The following is a 21,792-nucleotide window of genomic DNA, read 5'->3' as shown; positions in this document are numbered from 1 at the left end:
TGATTCCATTAGATTCTGAATATAGTTCTGAATCCAGTGAAACCAAACTCACCTCATCTAACATTCTAAGAGTTCAGAATAAGTAATTTTAAAATGACAACTTTTATTTCAACTTCCTTGGAAAATCTCAATACTTCAATTTCTTATGTAGCATTAACTTTTTTTCCTTAAAAACCACTTCTTTTCTTCTAGTCAAAATCTGTCTGCTATCTTGAAAATATCTCTAAGTATGATACTCAGATTTAACTCCTCAGTGAATGAATTTAGGAATAACATCAATATTTTTATTTTCTGCACAAATAAACATTCACAAATAGAAAAGGAAAACTGATTTGAAACTTGAGTGTGTAGAAGACCAGACTTGAGCTAGTCAGTTGCTATTCCATCATGCACTCCCAAAACACATGCTGTTAATATGAGAGTAAAGTAAATACAGGGATGCACACTTCAAAGAAAATAGTAGGCTATGGAATGGACAGGATAGAAAACAGATACTAAAAAAGCTGAAAGTACATGCTTGTTCTCAGTCCTTGAGTACAAAAGAGAGAATGGCATGGGGGAGAACAAGTACAAAGGAAATACTGGTGTTTGGAGGTACAAGCTTTCACCCTTAAATCAAAAGGTACTGAGGCAAAACAGAATATCTGATCTCTTCAGAAATTGTCTTGGGAGTGGTTTTTAATGACAGAGCTCATCTTAGACTATTAGGATAGCACAAGAATTAAGATGTATTTCTTCCTTTTCTCCTTCACAGTTAATTCTTAGGATGATATATCTCCAGCTAAGAAAGTGTTCTCCTGAATGAAAAGGACTTTTTTTTTTTTTGGTTTTATTTTGCCTTAGAAGTTACCAAATTACAATAAAATACAGATGATCTTCATGTATATTTTCAGGCAGGACTCATTTAAAATCTTTAATGTCGCTGCAAATTAATAAACTCAAGAGATAAGACAAAACCAGTAGAGTATCTCTTTGCTTAAGAAAGTTGTTTCTCTCCAGTCAGGGTGAACATACAAACCAGGAGGGTTTGTTCATCCCTGCTCACACCTGATCCTTTGTGATACCTGAACTTCTGCCCTTGAGCACTCTGAGTGGCAAACCTGTGGCAGAGGTTCCTGTGGCAGGCAGGCTAGCATAACTGCTGGATAATCCCTCCTGCAGCTTGCACTCAGCTCGGTCACAGACCATGCTGACACTTTTTCCTAGACTTTCTTTCTTAAGTACTACAGGACTCAGGCATGTATCGGCTGAAGAGAATAAGTAAAACACACCTAATGTGCCATGCTTGAGTTATAGCAAAACTGAACCAACTTTTACACTTTTTTTCTGTTCTGAGAATTGGATAATCCTTCATTCCACCACAATCCTGTAAAAAACATCAGTCAAATCCAGCTGCAGTGTCAGGTAAGTGGGTAGTAAAGTATTTGGCTTTTTCAGTCAGGGGCTTCAATCTGAAATTTCCAGGCTAATATCATACATCCTACTCCCTCTGACTGTATCTACACCAGGTTTACTGCAATACACCAAATGAGGGAAAAGGTAAATACCAATGCAGTGAATTCCCATTCTTTTTCATACCTCTGGATATAAACTTACAGTGTCCAATGATTTTTTGTTCGACAAGTTTTCACATAGAGTTATTCCTTACACATTGATACCTTTTATGTGTTATTCAGCACTAAATTTAAGAGGATTAGTGTCTTAGTCATAGACCACAGACTCTCTCTCTTGACTGTTTTTAACTGTTATCACTGAGAGAAATTGTTAAAAGCAAGTCATTAAAGTACTAAGAAATATGAAAAGTACTAAGAAATGCGAAAAGAATTTTTACCGCTGACGAACAGTCAGAAATTTACATTTAGTATCAATGTTTTCATTCAATAGTACTTCTTGGTAATTGGGTCCTTTATTTAATAGCTAAAGGTGCCAAATTTGAATCACTTAGGAAAAATGTTACTAAATAATCCAGTTACTGAAAATTGAGCTTCTCAGATTACACGATCCCTATTTCTATGAGAAAGAGTCCCTGTCCCTGGAGCCTCCAAAAAATTCTAGAGGCCTCCTTGTGATAGGGGTCCTGGGGGTGGCAGTGCAGAGATATTCCCATTAAGCACACCAGAGAAGGGGGAGGGTAGGTGACTCTACCATCACAGTTCCAATGTACTCAAGCTCCCATGGAGAATGAGACAGACCTGGAAGAGCATGTTGGCTCTAAAACTCATATACTGTGGGGTCTCCTCACTCCCCTGCAGGATAATCCAGCCTGAAGGATGGAGAAATTTGCATTTTCCTGATGGGGTGAGACATCTTGGTCTAGCTCTTAATATTACCTATGTGGTTCTTCAGGGAAATTACCTGCCCTGCCATAAGGGTTGTATTTGTTATTGCTAGTAATCCATTAGAGTTTCCACAGGAACAAATCAATAATTTCATTATTCATTAATAAATTTTGCAGAAAGATGATGAATAGCTATATGGTTTTTAAGAAATTACATTTCTGATTTTAAGATTTCTGTGTCTGAAGGATATGTGCAGTTCTATCAGCCACAGACTGACAACTAGGCAACAGAACTGCTTACAGACCTGAAAAATCTGCCCTCCCCTTCCTGTACACCTTTATCACTACATTAAGCCACCTGAAGTGTATGGTGCTTTCTTTTCCTCATGCAGGACTACTTGTTACCTCTGTCACCTTGCCACCTGCATGAAGATCCAGGTTTATTCTTCCCCATCTGCACTGGCACTTGCAAAGAGCTTGGGGTAGAAAATGGGTAACTGATTTAGGCTTTCTATTACAATTGGCCCATAAAACCATTCAAGTCCCTCAGAGCTCTCAAAAGCTTGAAAAATAAATCATTAAGTATAAAACGCAGATACATATTGCCAAGGAGACTGGAAGACACACAAGACTGAGGAATGAGACGACTAAAGCTATGGGAGATAGCACAGTCTCATCAGTACAAACACCACTGATACACAACAGACATTAAACTATCATGCAGGTGAAATAAAATGGCACATAAAAGCCATTCACAAGTTCAACAGCTTTATGGCATGGTTCCTCTCAGTCCTTGAATAACCAACAAGAAAGATCAAGGTCCAGCTAAGACTGTCAGTGATCAAGAGGAGTCTGAATACAGCAAAAATTCTTTTAAGAATGTGTGATACTCAACTCAAACCTCAAATTGTCAAGCATATTAAAATGAAGGGGACAGAGGGTCATAATAAGGCTTAATTTACTCTTCCTTGCTTAAATCCCCACCTGTAGTATTGTGTCTACATCTGGAGTCCACAGCACAAGAAAGATTTGGACTTGTTACAGCAGGTCCAGAGAAGGCCACAAAGATGTTCAGAGAAATAGAGAAACTCTCCCACAAAGACAGACTGAGACAGCTGGGATTGTTCAGCCTGGAGATAAGGCTCTGAGGAGACCTCCCTCTGGCTTGACAGTACTTAAGGGGAGCATATTGAGAAAGAGGGAGAGCAACTTTTTGCGCAGGTAGACAGTGGTAGGACAAAGGGGAATGAATGGTTTGAAACTAGAAGAGGAGAGGTTTAGATTAGATGTTAGGAGGAAATTCTTTACTCAGAGGGTAGTGAAACACTGGAACAGGTAGCCCAAAGAAGTGGATGCCCCATCCTTGGAAGTGTTCAATGCCAGGTTGGATGGGGCTCTGAGTAACCTGGTCTAGTGAGTGGCATCCCTGACTATGGCAGGGGGATTTCAACTAGATAATCTATAAGGTCCCTTCCAACCCAAACCATTCTATGATTGTATGAAATCACACCTGGATTTGTACTTCTTACTTCCAATATCAAGTCACTCAGATGTCATGCAGCAAAATGAAACTTATTACTGAAGTTAAAATCCTAAACCCCTTTAAAATGAACTGCTTCTCTCATACATCCAAGAATATTAGGATGCCAAGTGCGTTATTTTCCAATAATTCCAATATATGCGGTTATATGATTGACCTTTTTTCCTGCAAAATGAGCCCCCAATGACAGCATGACTCCAAGTCTGTGACATCTTTGGTGCAAAAATCCCACTCAAGTGCCTAAATACAAGAGTTACCATGTTTTTGTGCATAGATACCTCGAAAATCTTTTAATCATAGCAGACATTCAAGGAATTGCAAAAAAGACACTGTAGCAGGTGCTTCAGTCATCCAAAATCTGGTCTTTTGCACTACTGACCTAGTCATCTTTGAGGAAGCCTCAGCCAGAGCTGTGTATTGTGCTCTGCTGTCTCAGGTTGTGTGCTCATTCCACAGCAGCAATGTGTGCCAATATGTGTGCCAAGGATGCCCACTGCTGGCTTGTTGTCTTTGACATTTTTAGGGCTCTCATGAGTACTTTTGACTGGATCTTTTTTAAGACATGTAGGTAATAAGGTGCTAGCAAACACTTCTCATTCTGAGTAAGAAAGCCAGTCCAAATTACTTAAAGGCACCAACAAGAAAACAATGTTTAACAGAAAAGCATTGCTAAAAAGGTAAAACTAAAACAATGGAAAATTTTACACTAAGATAAACACAAAACTTGGTGAAAAAAGTAGTGAATTAGAGAGCACAGGAGCAAAAGGACCATGAGTGTAGAGTACTATGAGAAGAAGAGAAGGATGGAGAAAGAAGATGAAACAGAGAGGAGTGTTATCACCAATACAAAAATCAAGGCACATGTAAACAGTCAGATTACGTGACAGGTAAGACATCTAGCAAGACAGCATCATCCTACTGCTTCTGAATAACCACCATACAATGTGTGTGGGGAAGGGTAAAAACTGTGAAAGCAAAATTAGCATTCACTGTGTTCCCTGCAAAAGACCGATGCTATAATTTCCTCTAAGAACAAAAGACATCAGCGCAAGTTTGTCTGGTATGGAATTTTTCTTGGGCAGCCCATCCAGAAAACAATAGATGGTCAAAGACAGTAAGCTAGTGCTTTGCTTCCCATTTTATAATTTGCATCAAAAAGAGCTTTCTTCCTTGCCTGTGAACAGCTGATGATGTTACTATGACAATGAGTTTCAGGGATATTAATACTCATTTGCAAAATTTTCCCTACTGGACTGGAGCCGGATAAAAAATGTACACACACAGACATTTTTATCATATATTTATATTTATCTCAAGAAGCTACTGTCTCTCAATCTGTCACCACCTCTTATTCCTTTTCCTTTAGCCTCCAATCCCTCCAAAGAGCAGTGGCATGAGAAAGAGCACATTTTGCATACAGTGCTCTGTTGAGTGTGCTGGATTTATAAATATCTAAGAGGATTTAAATGACTCTTTACTTGTCTCAGATATTTAAGCACTGGTTAGTGACTTCTGTTATTTAGATTTTCAATGCAGTATGAAGAGACATCACATTTGACTTTTGAACTTAAAACAAATTGATTAAGCGGCCAGAAATAGATGAGAAATCACATTACCACAGGGAGTGTGGTTTTGGAGGAAGCTCATCATCCAACTAGTAATAACCTGGACATGTTCCATTTGTGGAGATCAAGGAATCCCTTGCCTTGCATGAGAGACTTCATATTCTAGCATTTGCAAAGATGAGTAACAAGGTATGTAGACTTTGTGGGTGCTAAAAATGCATGCAACATGAGAATCTAGGGAGTGGAGGATGCACACAAAGGACAGTCGAGGATGCAATACATGAGTTGACATTGAAGGTACAGAATCCCTAGCATCAGGTTAAAGAGAATCTTACTTGTATTTGTCTTTATATACTTTAAACAAGCTTACTTGTCTCAATTTTTTAAAGATAAAAAAGCATATTTGCTTTATGAAAGCAAGATATAAAACTAAAAAGTCACCTTTAATGGCTGCTAAATATGCTCTCAGTTCTCTCTGGAGTCTGGAACCCTCTGCCTGAAAAAGAAGAAAAAAAAAAGCATGGAAATGAAAATACATGTCAGTTATGCTTAATGCCTTGAAACATGCATGCAGTATGTCTAACAACAACTAAAAGCAATTTCAGGACCTATCTAATTAATAGTGTCAGATGTTGAAAGCATGCACAGATTCATAAAAAAAGAAGGCCTGGAAAAGGAGGCTTGCATAGTGTACTCTCTAGGCTAGAATTTCTGGGTTTATTTTATCAATCATCTGTACAGGGAAGAACTCTGCCCAAAGAAAGACAGGTATATTTTACAGCTAAGGTGCAGTCCAAGGCAGCTGGGCCTACGGCCTAATCTGAAACACAAAGAAGTATAATCAAAACAGGTGAACTTCCACTGGAAACCACTCAAATGAGGCCAGTCTGGACCTGAAGAAAGTTCTACCCTTACACAAGTTGTTTACTTTATTTGCAAACAATTTCCAAAGTATTCTAAAATTTCAACATTTTGCAAGCAAATAACTATTAAAATATAATAACAATGTTAGTTACTTTGTTTTGTTTGATTAGTGCATCTTGCAGTCTACTGTGAATTCTTGACTTTCTTTGGCAAATACATCAAAATTATCTTTCTTTCTCTTACACCAACAACCTTCTCAGAATAGAGAAAACAATGGATTTTGTTATTTTATCTCTGACTGTACCACAGGTTGGACTTCACAGTTCCTAGGATTTGCAAAGAAACCTGTGCTACACACATACTTATTGCTAAAAAGATGCTGTCCAGGACACCTTCAATAGCCCAAATATTTTTGAAAGAGCCCACATTTGCCAGTTTCCAATATTTTTCAAATAATTTATTTAAGCAGCTGGAATCTACAGGAGTATCAGCTTGCAGTCACATTTTCTCACATACAGCTACACCATATGGAAAAATCAGAAGCAAAATATGACTGATGGCTTCAAAATATGACTGATGGCTTCAAAATATGACTGACTACTTTGGAGTTTCATATTTTCCATGTGAAAAACAGAACCTAAAGGGTGCATGTGAATAATGTGAATATTTTAGAAGGCAGAAGGTATAAGCTGTTTTAACTCCACTTAACTCTACTGATATCAAAGGATGTCTGATATCAGTAAAGGATTTGCCATCAGCAACTTCAATGCTCAGAGAATTCAGACACAGAGGATCATAAGAAATTCAGTTTGATAGGGGCTATCTGATGCTTAAAATCCATCACAGCTGCAGTATTTTCAGTTCTGAAAAAATACTTGTCTCACCAGTACTTAGAATACAATGAGGTAACACCCACAAACTCACTTCTCTCAGCTTCTTGAAGGGAACTGTAGGCCTTTAGAATGGGATCATCAACAGTCCCCACTCCATCTCTCAAAATGTAGTGCACTTTAAGAAGAGAGCAACTGTTTAACCTCCTGCAAATATTAAAGAATTTTTAAGGTAAAAATGCCTGTGTGGGCCTAGAAAGCTGACTGAATTCACTTTATGGATTCAACAAACAGAAGCTTGCTTTTACACCAATGTGATCTGAAACAAGTCATGTACAGCTCTCAAATCCATTAATTGACTAAAGTCTGAGCACAGGAATAGACCCACCAGGGCGGTATCTGAAAAGCTGCTGGGTGACAGCAGGTATGAAGGAGCAGCCAGCCATTCTCTGGTTTGGAGCAATATTTGATGCTCCAAGGAAAGGCAACGTCTTCCCCTGCTTTAGAATCAAAGCTGCCTATCCAAACAAGGGCCAGACAAGTGCAGGGTGAGTATCAGTGGATTTAACCTCAGATTTAATTACTTATAGAACAACCGAAAGTTCTTGACTAGTAGCTCGGTTTTGTGTCCTTTAAGAAAATATTATGCATACATTTTAATACTTTTAGATTTTATTTACTACACTTTAATACTTGTAGCAAGAGCTACTACCCTAAAGTGTCATTACAACACATTTTTTCATGATACATAACACAGCAGAAGTTAACTTCATTCTGTGCTCAAGTGGTAGGGCATGGGGATATCAGAAGTTGACTGTTTTCCATGGACCAAGACATTAAGTGATCAATGCTTCCATAGAGGAAAGGAGATTGTACCCAGGAGCAAATTTCTTGATCTCATGTCTGAAGAGGAGGATCAGCAAATATTTGGCGGAAACTAGATGGAAGTTGCCCTTTCATGCATGCCAGTCTCCTCCTGGGAGGATCCCTTGTACTGTGAGAAGTCACGTGAAGGCACAGAAGTTATCTTTTAATTTCATACCTTCTTTGGCCTGAGCTATTGTGGTAAAAATCGAAGGTATAGACACTTGGTTCTTCATCACGGTCCAGCTGAATAGGTGACCATAGAGTAACAATTTTTAGTTATTAAAAAAATCTCTGGTGTTCCAGGAGCAGCAAACCACAGTTGGAAGGGTAAGAGCCTCCTTAGCTGATTTCATGTCCAGTTTTATTAATACACATGATGTTTTGTCACTAGGACTAAGCAACACACCACAAATGTCAGGGAAACACATTGCTCAAACACTATGTTTATAACTATACTGCTGTGCAGCTTTACAACTCCTACTCTAAACCACTATTAGATCTGTTCTGCTTGGTTAGCATTGTGCGTCATCAGGAACTGCTGTTCAGGGAAATGTGTAAGAAAAAGTCAAAGTAGTAAAACATGATGTAAACATTTTGCCATCTGTGCTGTTATGAGTTCTGACACTTCATTCAAAACAATAATTTTAATATGGATCTCCCTCAGTCTAGGTTATTAACAGGCCACAAACACCTGAAATATCTAAACATGATAGAGTCATATGACTTTTCCCTCATTATCAATTGTGTGATGTGACACTGAAAAATCCATAAGCAAGGGCCAGCTCCTACTGAATCTAAGAGATATTCTCTCAGCTTCAATGGCAACAAAATGAGACCTTTCTAAAAATATCAGGAAAAAATTAGCATCAAAAGCCCTCAGCCTGGTGAATTCTGAAAAATGTGCATCTGGTCTACACATTTTCTATAGTAAACTCATTATTAGTGAAGACAGATATACTTTTGTCACCTAACAGATTAATAAGGTGAAAATACTGCATTGCTGACTATGCACATTATGCAAACTGTTACATACAGGTTTTAAAAAGTACTTTTTGAAAGACTGTAATGTATTTAATGTTGTCCCTTTACACTTTACTGGTACACTCTTTCTATTTTCTGGTCTATCAAATGAAAACATCCAGTGGCTCTGAAACCACTGCTCCAAGAATCTTCATTAAAGCCATGAATTTTGTTAAATGAGATGCAGCTTCTTGAGGGAGAATGAAAGGTAGCTGTCCTTTCACCAATGTTGTATCCCTCTGAAAAGAAGTTTCCCAAGAGAGTGCTGATGCTTCCTTTATAATTTCATAATTTCTTTCATCTATTCTACGTAAGTCAGCAAAATGAGTCAGTTTTGTAAGACGTAAGAAACTCCACAGGAAAGTGCTAATAGCAAACTTCTTACAACCAGTTTGTTTGATAACACTGTGCATATTCTACCAGACTCCAGCACCAAAAATCAGTGCTCTTAGCTCACCTGATCAAACTCAGTACACAAATCACCAAAAATCTAGTACATAATCCTGTTTAAATTTACATAAGAGCAAGGGAGGCATACCAACAACCCAAACAAACATCCATTTTTGGGAAAGTCAACACAGCTCTTCACAACAATGTCCCAAATAATAGTTTGTTGCTTTGAACAATGTAGCCTATCACCTTTCTACTCTCTGGTCTCATCATACAGTCAGTATTATATAGCTGGTAAAGACATATACACTCAGTGAGATAAGAAGTTTCAGTGTTTAGGGATCTAGCATTCTACAACTACAGGCCTTACATACTCTGACAGCAGCATTAGGCCTTTTCAGTACTATTGATTCTTGGGTATGTTTAGTTTCGGTTTTCTTTTAACTTTGTAGTATTTAAGCATATCTTAGCACTGGAAGTTAAGAAAAAGAGCCACAACACTTTTGGCTGTGAGACTGACAAGACCTAAAAAAAGTTAATGATGAAAACTAAAACCCCACAGTTTCCATCTAACCAGCTCTTGCTTCTGGATGGATTAGAAAATCTGTTGCATCCACTCAGAAATTAAAGACCACCTTGCCCCTATAAGAGTTGTAATTGGATGTCCTATTTGCTAGGAATCATGAATTTACAGCTTTCCAATCAGAACAGAAGAGTTTGATTTTTTCTATCATGTCACATACAGGATGTAAACACAATACATCTTTCCAGGAAAGGTCAGCACATGAATGACATACAAAACCCAAATATATCACTCCAATTTAGTGAGAGGCAAGAGCATTAATAATATTGAAACTGGAGCACAGGGTAATTAATAAAAAATACAATAATAATGACAACAACAACAATTAAAAATTACAATTATTAATGCAGCTCTGACTAATATCAGAATTTTGTCATTCTATTGCTAAGACATCAGAAAAATAGCTGAAAAGAAAACATTTTCTGTATCACCTGGAAATATGCTTTATTATAATATGCTGCTACTTGACACAGTGTTGAGCAGTGCTGTCTCTTGTTCATAAACACTTTAGGTACTATTTACTGCTAGGTCTTTTCCAGAACTACGTAGTATGAATGAAAACCATTAAATCAAGAGAAGCTTAACATAATAAAAAGCTACTTGGATGCAGGGGGATAGAACATAAGTAAATAAAGGTAGTATAGAAAGTAATCTTAGCCCCTAAAGAGTTGCAGCTGAGCCAATTATTAAGGATTAGGAGCAAGCCTGATGTTAACAGGCCGCAGCTGTAGCCAATAAGAAGAGTGTTATAAAAGAGTAGAATGGTTGGTTGAGGGAAACTGCAGTTAGCTGGCTACTGTGAGGACAAGGAAGAGTCAGTGCCTAGAGGAGCTGCCTACAAGAAGCATCAAGGAGGTATGAAATTCTAGCAATGTGGAACCCTTGCAATGTAATGACAATAAAACTCTTGCACTATAATGACAGCACTTGGACAAATCTGTAATTCAATATAAGGTCTAACTTCTTTCCAGAGTACTCTATTTTACCATTCATCAATGTCTTGGTTAAAAGACAGGTGTCTGCTAAGGAAGGTGGGAACCTCCCTTGCAATGGACAATATGAGCCCCTTCCCTCTGAATTCTTATAATTTTGAAATTAAAGGGCCTTCAGGCAAAGATATGGGAAAAGGAGTAACAGTTCTTTACTAGTATGTATATGGCTAACAAGGCAACAGTGGGAGTGACAACAAACAGAGCCAGAGCCCAGTAACAGCCTTCACTGGGCTGCGGCACTTTCCCCTTGGGTGCAGTTACGGTCACAGCCGGCAGGGGCGCTGCTGGCTCCCGGCCAGGCAGGGCGGGTGCGATGAGTCCCCCGCGGCTGCAGGGGGCACTGTGGTGCGAGTCTTGGCCCATCTGCACACGGTAATGGCGTCAGTAAAACAGTCCACAGCAGCTGGTACTGATCACTCAACTACAGTAAAAAATGTTCTTCATCACCTAATTCTATAAGCTATCAACAACAGCCTTTGACATTTTGGTTTTTTTCTGACAACATGACATGGGAAGCTGCTTTTGTAGTAGTGTAGTAACTGTTATATCTCCTGTGTGTATATATATAGTACATAACATTTATGGGTTTAAGCACTAAAATAGGTTTTAACTGTCACATGTAAAGTAAAAGGAGTCTCGTAACTACAAGAAGAAAAATAGAGGCAAATATGCATATACATGAAAGAGAATATTGCCCTCTTAGAACAACAAAGTATGTCATTAAATGTTTTAATGACCGTGAGTCATTAAAATATACACGGGGATAAAGGTAATTGCTACTGGACTCCCTGTAAAAAAAAAAAACAAACATGCAAGATGCAATTGCTTGAAAAGCAGAATACAGATGAAATTTCTGGTAAATCCTCAATGGCCTTTGATGATAGTTTCACAACAGAAATGAGAGAATTATGCAGAAATTCTCTTATTTTCCCCCTCATTCTAAACTTCAGAGTCGATTAAGAGGCTGAGCATATTTACAATTAGCTGTGCAGAGATAAATGTTTAAATCTCAAGACATTTCTTACAATAAAATGAAAATCTGTTTGTCATACTGTCATATGTGAGTTTATATGTTCCACAAGTTTTGATTTAGAGTGGGAATTTTCAGTTTACAGCTTAACTGGTAGATGAAAACCAGTTGTATTCATTGTTTAAAATATAAATGTTTTTCTGTTGTCATCAGCTGCAGGAGTTAAATGGTTTTGATAGAGAAAGTCCAGGGGCTCTGCAAAGCAACTGTGCTCTGTTCTCTCTGGACATGGGATGACTCAGTTCTCCATGGTGATTCATCTAGGTAATTCAGCTCTGGGTTGTCATGTCCAGAAGAGGCTCTTATCCAACTGTATTCAGAAAGAGATGGGAATGGATGACTGAGGAATCGAAATGATTGTTTTCCCCCCTATAGATCTGCTGCTTTGCATTGGTTTTACATGGCCTAATTTTTGGCAGCCAGAGGTGGCTTCTGTGAGAAGGTATTAGAAGCTTCCACTGTGTCCTGCAGAGCCAATCCCTGGTGGCTCTGAACATGGGCGTGCTGCTGGCCAAGGCTGGGCCAATTAGAGATGTTGGTAATGCCTCTGTGATAACATATTTAGGGAAAAAATGTTTAAAAAGTGTGCATGCGCAGATTTGTCCTAGCCAGAGAAGAGGAGGAGGTAAGGACGTGTGAGGGAAACAACATGGAGACACCAAGGCCAGTGGAGAAGGAGGGGCAGGAGGTGCTCCAAGCACCAGAGCCGAGATTCCTCTGCAGGCCATGGTAAAGACCCTGGTGAAGCAGCCGTGCCCCTGCAGCCCATGGGGGTCCATAGGGGGTGTAGAGATCCACCTGCACCCCATGGGGGACATGCTCACACTGGAGTGGGTGGATGCCCTGGAGGAGGCTGTGATCCAGTGGGAGACCCGGTGGAGAGAGGGGGCCCTGCATCCAGGCTGGAGCAGCCTGTCCTTGGAGGCCTACACACCGTGGAAGAGCGGCCTACACAGCAGCAGTTTTGGGAGGACTGTCTGCCTTGGGAAGAAGTCAAGTTGCAGCAGTTTTGGCAGGACTGCTGCTCATGAGATTTGGAGCCATGCTGGAGAAGTTCACAGAGAATTGTCTCCCATGAGAAGGGACCCCATGGTGTAGCAGGGGAAGGACTCCTCTCGCTGAGTAGTGGAGGAAAACCTCAGGTGACAAACTGACCAAAACCCTCAGCCCTGTCTCCCTGTGCTGTCGGTGGGAAGGAGGGAGGAGTTGGGAGAAAAAGATGTTTATAAGGGCTTATTTTACTTCTCATTTGCCTTGTCTGATAGCAGTAAATTAACTTTGTACCTTTAAGCTAGCCTGTTTTGTCCTTGGAGTGTTTTCTCCTAGTCCTTATCTCAACACATGAAGCACTCATGAAATTTTTCTCTCCTCTGCACAGCTGTTGCAAGGGAGGGTGAGTGAGTGGCTTTTGTGGGTGCCTGTATCAAACCACGACATGCATGTATCCTTACAAATAGCCTTCTTCTGAGTTTGGTACAGGCACATTATCTAATCTACTAGTCAGGCAAAGATTTCAGCTTTTCAATTTTCTGTTTCCTGGATAATGAGCACTATGCTCTTTCCTTTATCCTTTCAGTGGGCTAAACTGGGAGTCCCTATTTATTATCTTTGAGGAGTAGTAATAAAAAGATCATTCTTTTCTTAAGGTTAGTTGACCTCTCAAGGGTTGCATGCTCAGTAATGCAGGCAAACAAGATAGACCATGTTCACAGCTTTCAGCTTACCAGGATCTCCAGGGCACACATAGCACCAGCTGCAACAAAGAACATGTAAAGAGACAAAGAACTGAAGTGATAGTGCTCCTCAGAATGAACTGGCAGCAGGTGGGGTGGCCAGGGAACAGACAAATCATTGATAAGTGAGATTGCAAGAAACAAAGTAAAGCTTGGACCTCCTCTCAAACTTCCTCTGCCATGGCCTTGTTAGGTCAGTGACCATCACAGAGATAAATAATCCTGGGGAAAACTGAAAAAGATGGTACAGCTTCTAACAGGGTTGGTTGTTCTTGCAAGCTTCCTGAATGGCCCACAGCAACAGTTTGGTGAGCTTCAGCACAGAGATACATCCACCAGATTGCCTTTTTATGCTTTAACATCTAGAGTTTGACTTTTCTTTATCTAAAGCCCCTAGAGTTGCAGAATGAACTTGAAAGCAGGACTGAATGTAAACCAAGAAGAGATGGCTGCTTGAGTTTACAGAAGACAGCAGTTCTGCATGGCATAAATCAGTATGAGTGATAATTCAGATGTACATTGTAATGCTTCATATCTTTGCATTGCTATTAAATGGTAGATCAAAGCATGGAAAAAACTTTGAAAAATTAAGCTATTTCTATGCTTTTTATTGGTGAACATGGCAGAAACAGTGCTTTTACAGCATTTTCCCTGCTGCATTTGAAGAATTGAGCACAACAGAATTTCTTGAAAGCACAGTAAGCATGTGTGACTAGTTCAGTAAATAAAGTCTCTCTCATTTGGTGTGTCAGTGCAACTTTCATGACAATTGTAGTAGTTCCCTTTGCAGTCACCCCTCCCTACCCAATTCTCTCTCTGGTCCCAACTCGCATTTGCATTTAGGATTTAGCATCATGCAGTTCCTGCAGAGTCCTTTACTGTTTATTACTGCCTCTGTGTACATCAAAGGATGAAGAAATAAAAAAGAAAGTAATGCTAATATCCTCCTTAGATCTAAGCAAGATTTTCAGCTTAAAATCACCATTACAGAAAATTCTTGGTAAAGGACAGAAATACTTGAGATATCATTTTGCTTAAAAGGATTTTTTTTCCTCTTTCCCCTCTTTTTTTGTCTCAGAATTTTGAACTAAAAAAATACCACAAATTCAGTTTCTTCATGGAGATGCTCCATTTGCTCTTACACTGAAGAAACTCCTCAGAGATGCACCATATTTCTACACAGTCGCTAGCCATGAAACAGCTGGGGTACAGACAACAAGGATAAGCAACGACATCGAATAATCAAAAGGTCAAGTCAAGAAGACTTGGAAAAGTGGAAAGGGAAGAAAAGGGAAAATATAACATCTCTGTAGGCTTTCAAAACTTCTATTAAATCCCACCATCTTCCTGACCTTGGGAAATTTGAGGAAAGAACTACCCATCTCAGAGATACAGATTCTTTTACTTCCCAGTATTCTCTTTGGTGAAGAGGAAAGCTCAATAGATTTTGAAACCTCCCTCTCTTCTACACTGAGAGGAAAATAAAGGCGAAGTGACAATAAGATGCAGAAGAGTTAATAAGCATTCTAGCAGTCAGGATGCAGGCTTTGTGTTTACATGGAAAGGAGGGAAGTGCATTTGGTAGAATAGGACTGATTCAGAGCAGAAACTGCAAACGCTGACATGAGCCAAATTTTAGATTGTGTAAAATGTGTGGGAGTAGCTCTCACTCTCCAATTCCTTTCTATAGGAGCTCTAAATAACAGCTCACAAAGACGACTGATATGTCAGTTCATACTTACGTAACAAGACTATTTTCTTGGTGGTATTACCACAGTCCATGGGAGGTATTAATTTGTGCTAGAAAGGTGTACTGTATATTAAATTGCAACTCATCACCTCAGAGCCAAAAAGTCTGTCCAACAAAGCAACAAGTAATTGGGGTTAGAATTTAGGATTGCAGTGGGACTAGGTTATAAACTCTTTGGAGCACCTTTGGTTTCCTGTGTTGTGTTTATAACACTAGGAGTAATTGAGCATTGCTGCCTAGTTATGCTTCATCAGCACTGCCACTGCAGACCTCAGCACCCATGGGGAACTTCACAACATATGTGCAGTCTGAAACAATAATCTACTCACTCTTATAAAACCAGCATTATTATGTAGCACTGATGAAAGTAATCCACAAAATGAAACCATATAAATACTTCTCTTGCTTTGTAACAAGGAGACCACAGAGCTTAATTTAGTTGAGGTTGGGTTCTATTCCTAATTACTGGTGAAAATGTACTGACACTCTGATCTCAAGCGGTTTAAGCATGATGATGTTACATATGACAACAATTGCCCTTTTATCTTCAGCCCGTATTTTAGCGCTCTGCATGGACAAATGCAACTGTCACCTCTGTTTGAAAACTGCACAACAAAATTTTGTACCCAAGAAAAAATATACTCCTATCTGTTCCCTGCAACACCTTCAAAACCAGCAAGTTAAATATATTGCGTTCTTAAGACACAATTAAAGAAAGTGAAAAAGTAACTGACCTCTTGCCGTTTGAAATTTTGAACGTATTCTTCAAACTGCTCATCTTTAGTTTCATCTGCTTTTCCTAATTTTTGAAGAACCTGGAATGAAGGAAATCAGGAATAATTTAATATTTATGACACAAATCAAAACATCTGCTACTTTCAACATTCTGTTCTTGCAGTTAGACATAAATAGCATTTTACTTTTGGGAATGTTTTGTGCTCTACTATTTCCAAAATTCACACAAGAAACTATTCTGTCAAAAAAAAAAGAAAAAAAAAAAGATGAGAGCAGGAGTATGGGGTGTGTGTGTTTGTGTGTAAATATACTTCCGAGTATGGAGTCCTTGGGGGAATGGTTCTTGTTTTTTCAAAGCAAGAAAGAATGAGAGAATTCTGCTGGCACTACAAATTGTCCTCCAGTTCAGAGAAAGAAAGAAGAAAACCTCATCAGTTTTTTTCTTCTCATTACATCGAACAGTATTAACATTATTTTTATCTGCATGATTTTCAACATAAAGTCATAAAAATTAAAGAACTGTAAGGCTGATGCCTATTTAAAACATAGTGTTCATTTTGCTCCCCTCATTAATTCATGAGTAGATTGTCATCCACTAGATAATAAGCATGCTACAATAATTCAGCAATAAGGGCTATTCAATCAGCAATCTCAAAAGCAATTTGATGCCTTGCACTGCATTTAACAACAATAAATGCATTCTATTATTAAATCCCATTGCTATCCATTCATTATAATACTAAAGACTTAAACATAGCTGCAAATAGGCTTCACCCTAGTTATAAAGCAATCCCCAAATCTTTACAGAGTACTTGCTTGTAGGAGTGAACCATCCCACATTGATTGACTGCTCTCCCATTACAAATTGACAAAACAATCTATTTGCACAGTTAATAACAAAACCAAAACAAAACCCAGAAGTCCCATAAAATTGAAACAGTAGCAACTAGCAGATGCTATGAATACACATATAAACATTATAATGTATTCTTCTCAAAACAAAGAATGTACAGCTCCAGTACTACCGTATTCTTTCTCAGACCTCTTTCTTCTTCTCCAAAGTCCAGCCAGCCTCACAGCACAAAATCAGGCTGCACAAAGGAGTGATGAGCATTGCTACTGTGGAAACCAGAGGTCAAGATAATAATGAAGGTGATGCAATGCCACCTGTGGAAATGGCATATGAAATAAGTTTTGTCATAATTACTGCAGAAAGACTGAAAGAATGATATCAGAGAAGAAAAAAAGATATAGACTAGCCTTTTGCTGCCAATAGCTATGTTAATTTTTAGTTGCTTGTAAGAAAGTTAACAAGTCAAAAACACCTCATACACTCTTATCACCAACCTCTTCAAAAATATTAATAAGTATAACAGAAAATTATAAAGAGAAATAATTTAATATTTTCAATCATCACAGGCCTTCACATTGCTCCTTGTCACCAATGAGCTAAACAGGCTGCCCACAACTGTGGCACAGCTTTGATCCACACCAGGGGGCTTTCTGAAAATCCAACACATTTTTTTCAAAGAGGTGGTGGCCAGGCAATGAATGCATTGCCTCCTGACCATGGCAATGCATTCAAACCACTTTTGGAGCAAGAAGCATGTTAACTGTAGCATGAGCATACATAACATAGATCACAAACTACAGCATCAAAAGTTGTCATGATGGACTCTTTTTTTCATATCAATGGCACACATCCACATTTCCAAATGTGCACTCAGGCCCAATAGTGCAAGGCTCAGAAGGGAACAACCTCCCACAGCACTTACATCCTGTGGTTTGGGATTTTTTTATCCTGTCTCCAACTTTCCATTTATATACAGATATTTAGCTGAACCAAGATGCAGTCATGCAATTTAGCGTCTACAAACACCAACACTAATCCTAATACTGATAATTTATAACACAGTTTCTCAATTTTCCCAGTCCAAATCAGAACAATATATATGTCATATGGTTGGATCTACAAGTTCCAAGCCAGAGACTAAAGAAACTTACCCTCATGGAAGTCCTGCAGCTCATGCCATGTACACAGACAACTGGGGTTGACTTATTCTTTTGCTAAAAGCAATCCTAATCCCATCCCCATAATTCCATATAGAGACAGTGGAGCACACTGGGGCTAAAGGAAACTATTCCTCACAGGTTCTTTTAGATCCCACCCATATAACTCCATGGACTAATGAATGTGTAGCTTAGCCTTTTAGACCTAACCTACTCACAAGTTTATCACTGGTAGTTAAACAGAAAAGTGGCCAGGTTGACAGTTGTAGAAAATGACCTACCTTTCAGCTCTTGTTTGTGCACTTCTGTCTCAAAGTGGAAGTTGCTTGTCAATAGAAGTCTATAGTTTGTATTTTATTTTTGCTCAGTTAGGTCAGCACCTATAGGGTGTTTTTGGGTAGGGCTAAAGCTGGATGAAGGCTTGTCTGCCTTTTGAAAAAAAGAAAGCAGAGGAATCAAAGATCTTGAACATGTGGTGGCCTGAAGGGCTTGAGTGAATCTAAAACTTAGTGAAGGCAAGTGGCTAGCATTTTTTTTCTTAGTACACCCATACAGAGAAATAAAATTTGAGGTTGAGAACATCTTATCAATGTGTATGAACAGTCTGTATCATTTACAATACAATAAAATTTAAAAATTAAAGAAATGGATACAAACTGAATCTCAGTAAATGTTTTATATTCAAGTTTTTGTCATCTTCTGAAAACTGCATGAAATAGTTGATGAATATGTTCACCCTAATAAAATAAAACAGGATAAAAGCTACCTCATTTCATATAATTAAACTATCTCAGCTACCACTAAGCTTTCTCTTAAAATGACAGAAAAAGATTTTTTTAAACGTATCTGAGTATCAGTGTTCATCCAGCATGTTGCTAAGAATATATGAACTAAATAGTTAAGTCCAATTAGCATTGAGAATGAAGTAAAAGCTAAATTTAATACAATGGTAAATTTAGATATGGTCAAGTAAAAACATGTAGAGAGGAATTGCCAGGAAATGTGGTACTGACATATCATAGGGCAGATTCTACACCAAGACGCAAAATTTGAGTAAGAACATCAATCATGTCAGATGTAATTTCGAAATTTCATCAAGAGTACTTCCATTAGGGGTTGTTGCATCTGCAAAAGACCTTTCAGATGATGTAAGATTAATAATATGCCTTTAATCTTAAGTGCCTTTATTTACCATATAAAACATTCAGTTTTATGAGGATCTTGAATTCAACTGAGCAGTTTTAGAATAATTGTAATGTGAAGGTTGTTAAGTGCATGCAACCTACTGAAGAAACTAATATAGTAAAATAAACTACAGATTAGCTTGAGAAAGCTTGATTACACTCTTGTCTTGAGGCAAGAACGAGTGTTTTACTATTTACTGAAACTACCACCCTGAGAGGCCTAGCCTCATCTCCTAAAAAAGTTTTTAAGACTATGGCAATTCAAGGAAAGAAAAAAAAAAAAAGAAGAAAAAAACCCAATGCTGAAACTGATTCTTTGATGTAAGCTGTGGCCACCCAGGAGCTGCCTCAAGGGCAGCTCTGCTTCCTGCAGGGCAGCAGCAGGGTGGGCAGGAACTGACTTCATCAGACATCCCAAGATACATCACCCTCAGGCACACATCAGTATTCTCAAAGAACAACCAACATGTTTAAAACCATTCAGGGCAGGAAGATCTGACTGCTCAGACAGAGGAAAAGTCTTCAGAAGACTTAATCAGAAATTCACAGGACCATTAAAATCCTGAAAAAACTAATTTGTCAAAAGTAGCACAATTTAGGATATAACAGAATAACCCCAGAAAAGCAAGACAACACAAGAGTTCAAAACATTGTCATAGACTCTCTCTCAAATTTTTTTGAGAACAGTAAAGTGCTCTGGATCTCAAGAAAAGCACACTCATGCATCTATAACACTGTTGCACAACAGTTTTACAACACCATTCCACAGCATTTCTTTTTTTTTTTTTTTACCTAATACCATACTTTTCTACAACCTGCAAAAGAAATACTAGGGCTGCATGACTAATATGTGCAATTTTCCAGAGGAGTTTCAACATGGTACTTCTGGGCAGAAATTGCTTAAAATGAAAACCAGCCATGCAGGAGAATTAATTTTAGAGTTACCCTAGTGCAAAACATCATATGGATATCAGCAAATGCTCATAACATTTAAAGAAGTATTTGGCCAATATAAAATAGAAGCTTTGAAGGAGCTTCTTATGATACACAGCAATGCTTATCTGGCATTAAAAAAAAAAACAGAAACACAGTGGGTTAAGTTTGAAGTAAGCATGACTGTATTTTAACTTAATCAGCTATGAAGTAGTATATGTCAACTCATAAAGGAAAAAATCATGGCCCTGTTATAAATAACTATGTAGTTATTATCTTTTGCTATTATTAGCTTTTGTAAATTATTTTGATATAGTACAGTTTGCAATCTCTTTTCAACTGATTTTGATATAGTATAATTCGTCAGCCTTTTATATTTAATACCCTAATCCCTGTGTAGATTGTATGTTTTAGTGTGATAAATACATATTATAGTTTAGGCTTCTGCAAAATATTAAAATAAAGGATATGTACTGTGTATAATAACATTAACTTTATTAACTTTTTCAGAGGCAATTGTATTTGTGAAGTAATAAGGAATGCCTTTATTTTTGTAGCTGACAATAGTGAAATAGCTAATGTTGATTGAAAGTACTTGTAAAGACAGCTAGAATGTCTGTATGATAAGATAACATTGAACAAACTAGGCAAATAACACCCAAAGAGCAAAAAGGAATCTACCACTGACCCTTTGGCTCTCAGTAACTGTCAAACCACAGACCCTGGTGAGGAAATAAAATACAAGACTCTCAGAATCACATCTGTATTGTGGCACATGCTCTAAGAAGATAAGGTCAGGGGTCGAAATAAGATACAGAATTCTTGGAACATTTAAACTCAAAGGAATGTTTGAATATGTATAATCTTCATTTATAAGCATTTGACCAATGCAATAAGAAAGTACATAAGAAGAGTTGTTATAATTAAAGGTGTGCTTCTGGCAGCTTGCTGAGCACCCCAGTGCTGGATACTGTCCCTTTTATCCCTTATTAAACTTCTAAAAATTTTAAAGAGCCTTGTTTCTCACAGACCCAAGCTTTACCAGAGCCTGACAGTAATTCCAGACAGACAAAAAACTCCACCCCACCACTCACCTTGCCACAAGCCAGCCATCTTCTCCTACCAAAAACCCCTACCCAAGCATCACAAACACCTCCATGTTTAAAAAGACAATTATTTTCATTCAGTGGGATGCTACACAAAGTGTCCAATATCCAAAACTATAAAACACTGTCAAAGTAGAAATGTTAAGCATGGTCCATGATTCCCAGCTCGTATTTGAGAAGTGTGGGAACAAAGTTTAAGAAACCCTGTTTGTTGTAGAAATACAAGCTATCTAGGAAGAGAACATAGAAGTATTAACCCCAGCACAGAAATAATTTCAAAACTTATATACTGACTCTCACTTAAGCATGACAGCAAGCTGTTAAAAACAAGAAACAGAATACTCAAGAGTCATAGAAGCCACACAAGATTCCGAGCACCTCA

At 38.3% G+C, this 21,792-nt stretch overlaps 1 protein-coding gene across 3 annotated transcripts in view; it reads right to left on the bottom strand.

The window, feature by feature from the left end:
• AMPH (amphiphysin) overlaps positions 1-21,792 on the bottom strand; it is a 123,555-nt gene that overhangs the window by 50,303 nt on the left and 51,460 nt on the right. For all 3 annotated transcript variants that reach the window (XM_064705054.1, XM_064705056.1, XM_064705055.1), the window contains exons 2-3: positions 16,177-16,257; positions 5,825-5,879 (exon numbers count right to left, since the gene is read on the bottom strand). In XM_064705054.1, coding sequence (XP_064561124.1) covers positions 5,825-5,879; positions 16,177-16,257 — 136 coding nt within the window. The remainder of the gene's footprint in view (positions 1-5,824; positions 5,880-16,176; positions 16,258-21,792) is intronic.

The sequence above is a fragment of the Zonotrichia leucophrys genome, chromosome 2 (genome assembly GCF_028769735.1).
Source record: "Zonotrichia leucophrys gambelii isolate GWCS_2022_RI chromosome 2, RI_Zleu_2.0, whole genome shotgun sequence".
In the NCBI taxonomy this organism is placed as follows: domain Eukaryota; kingdom Metazoa; phylum Chordata; class Aves; order Passeriformes; family Passerellidae; genus Zonotrichia; species Zonotrichia leucophrys.
This window is presented reverse-complemented; position numbering and strand designations above follow the sequence as displayed.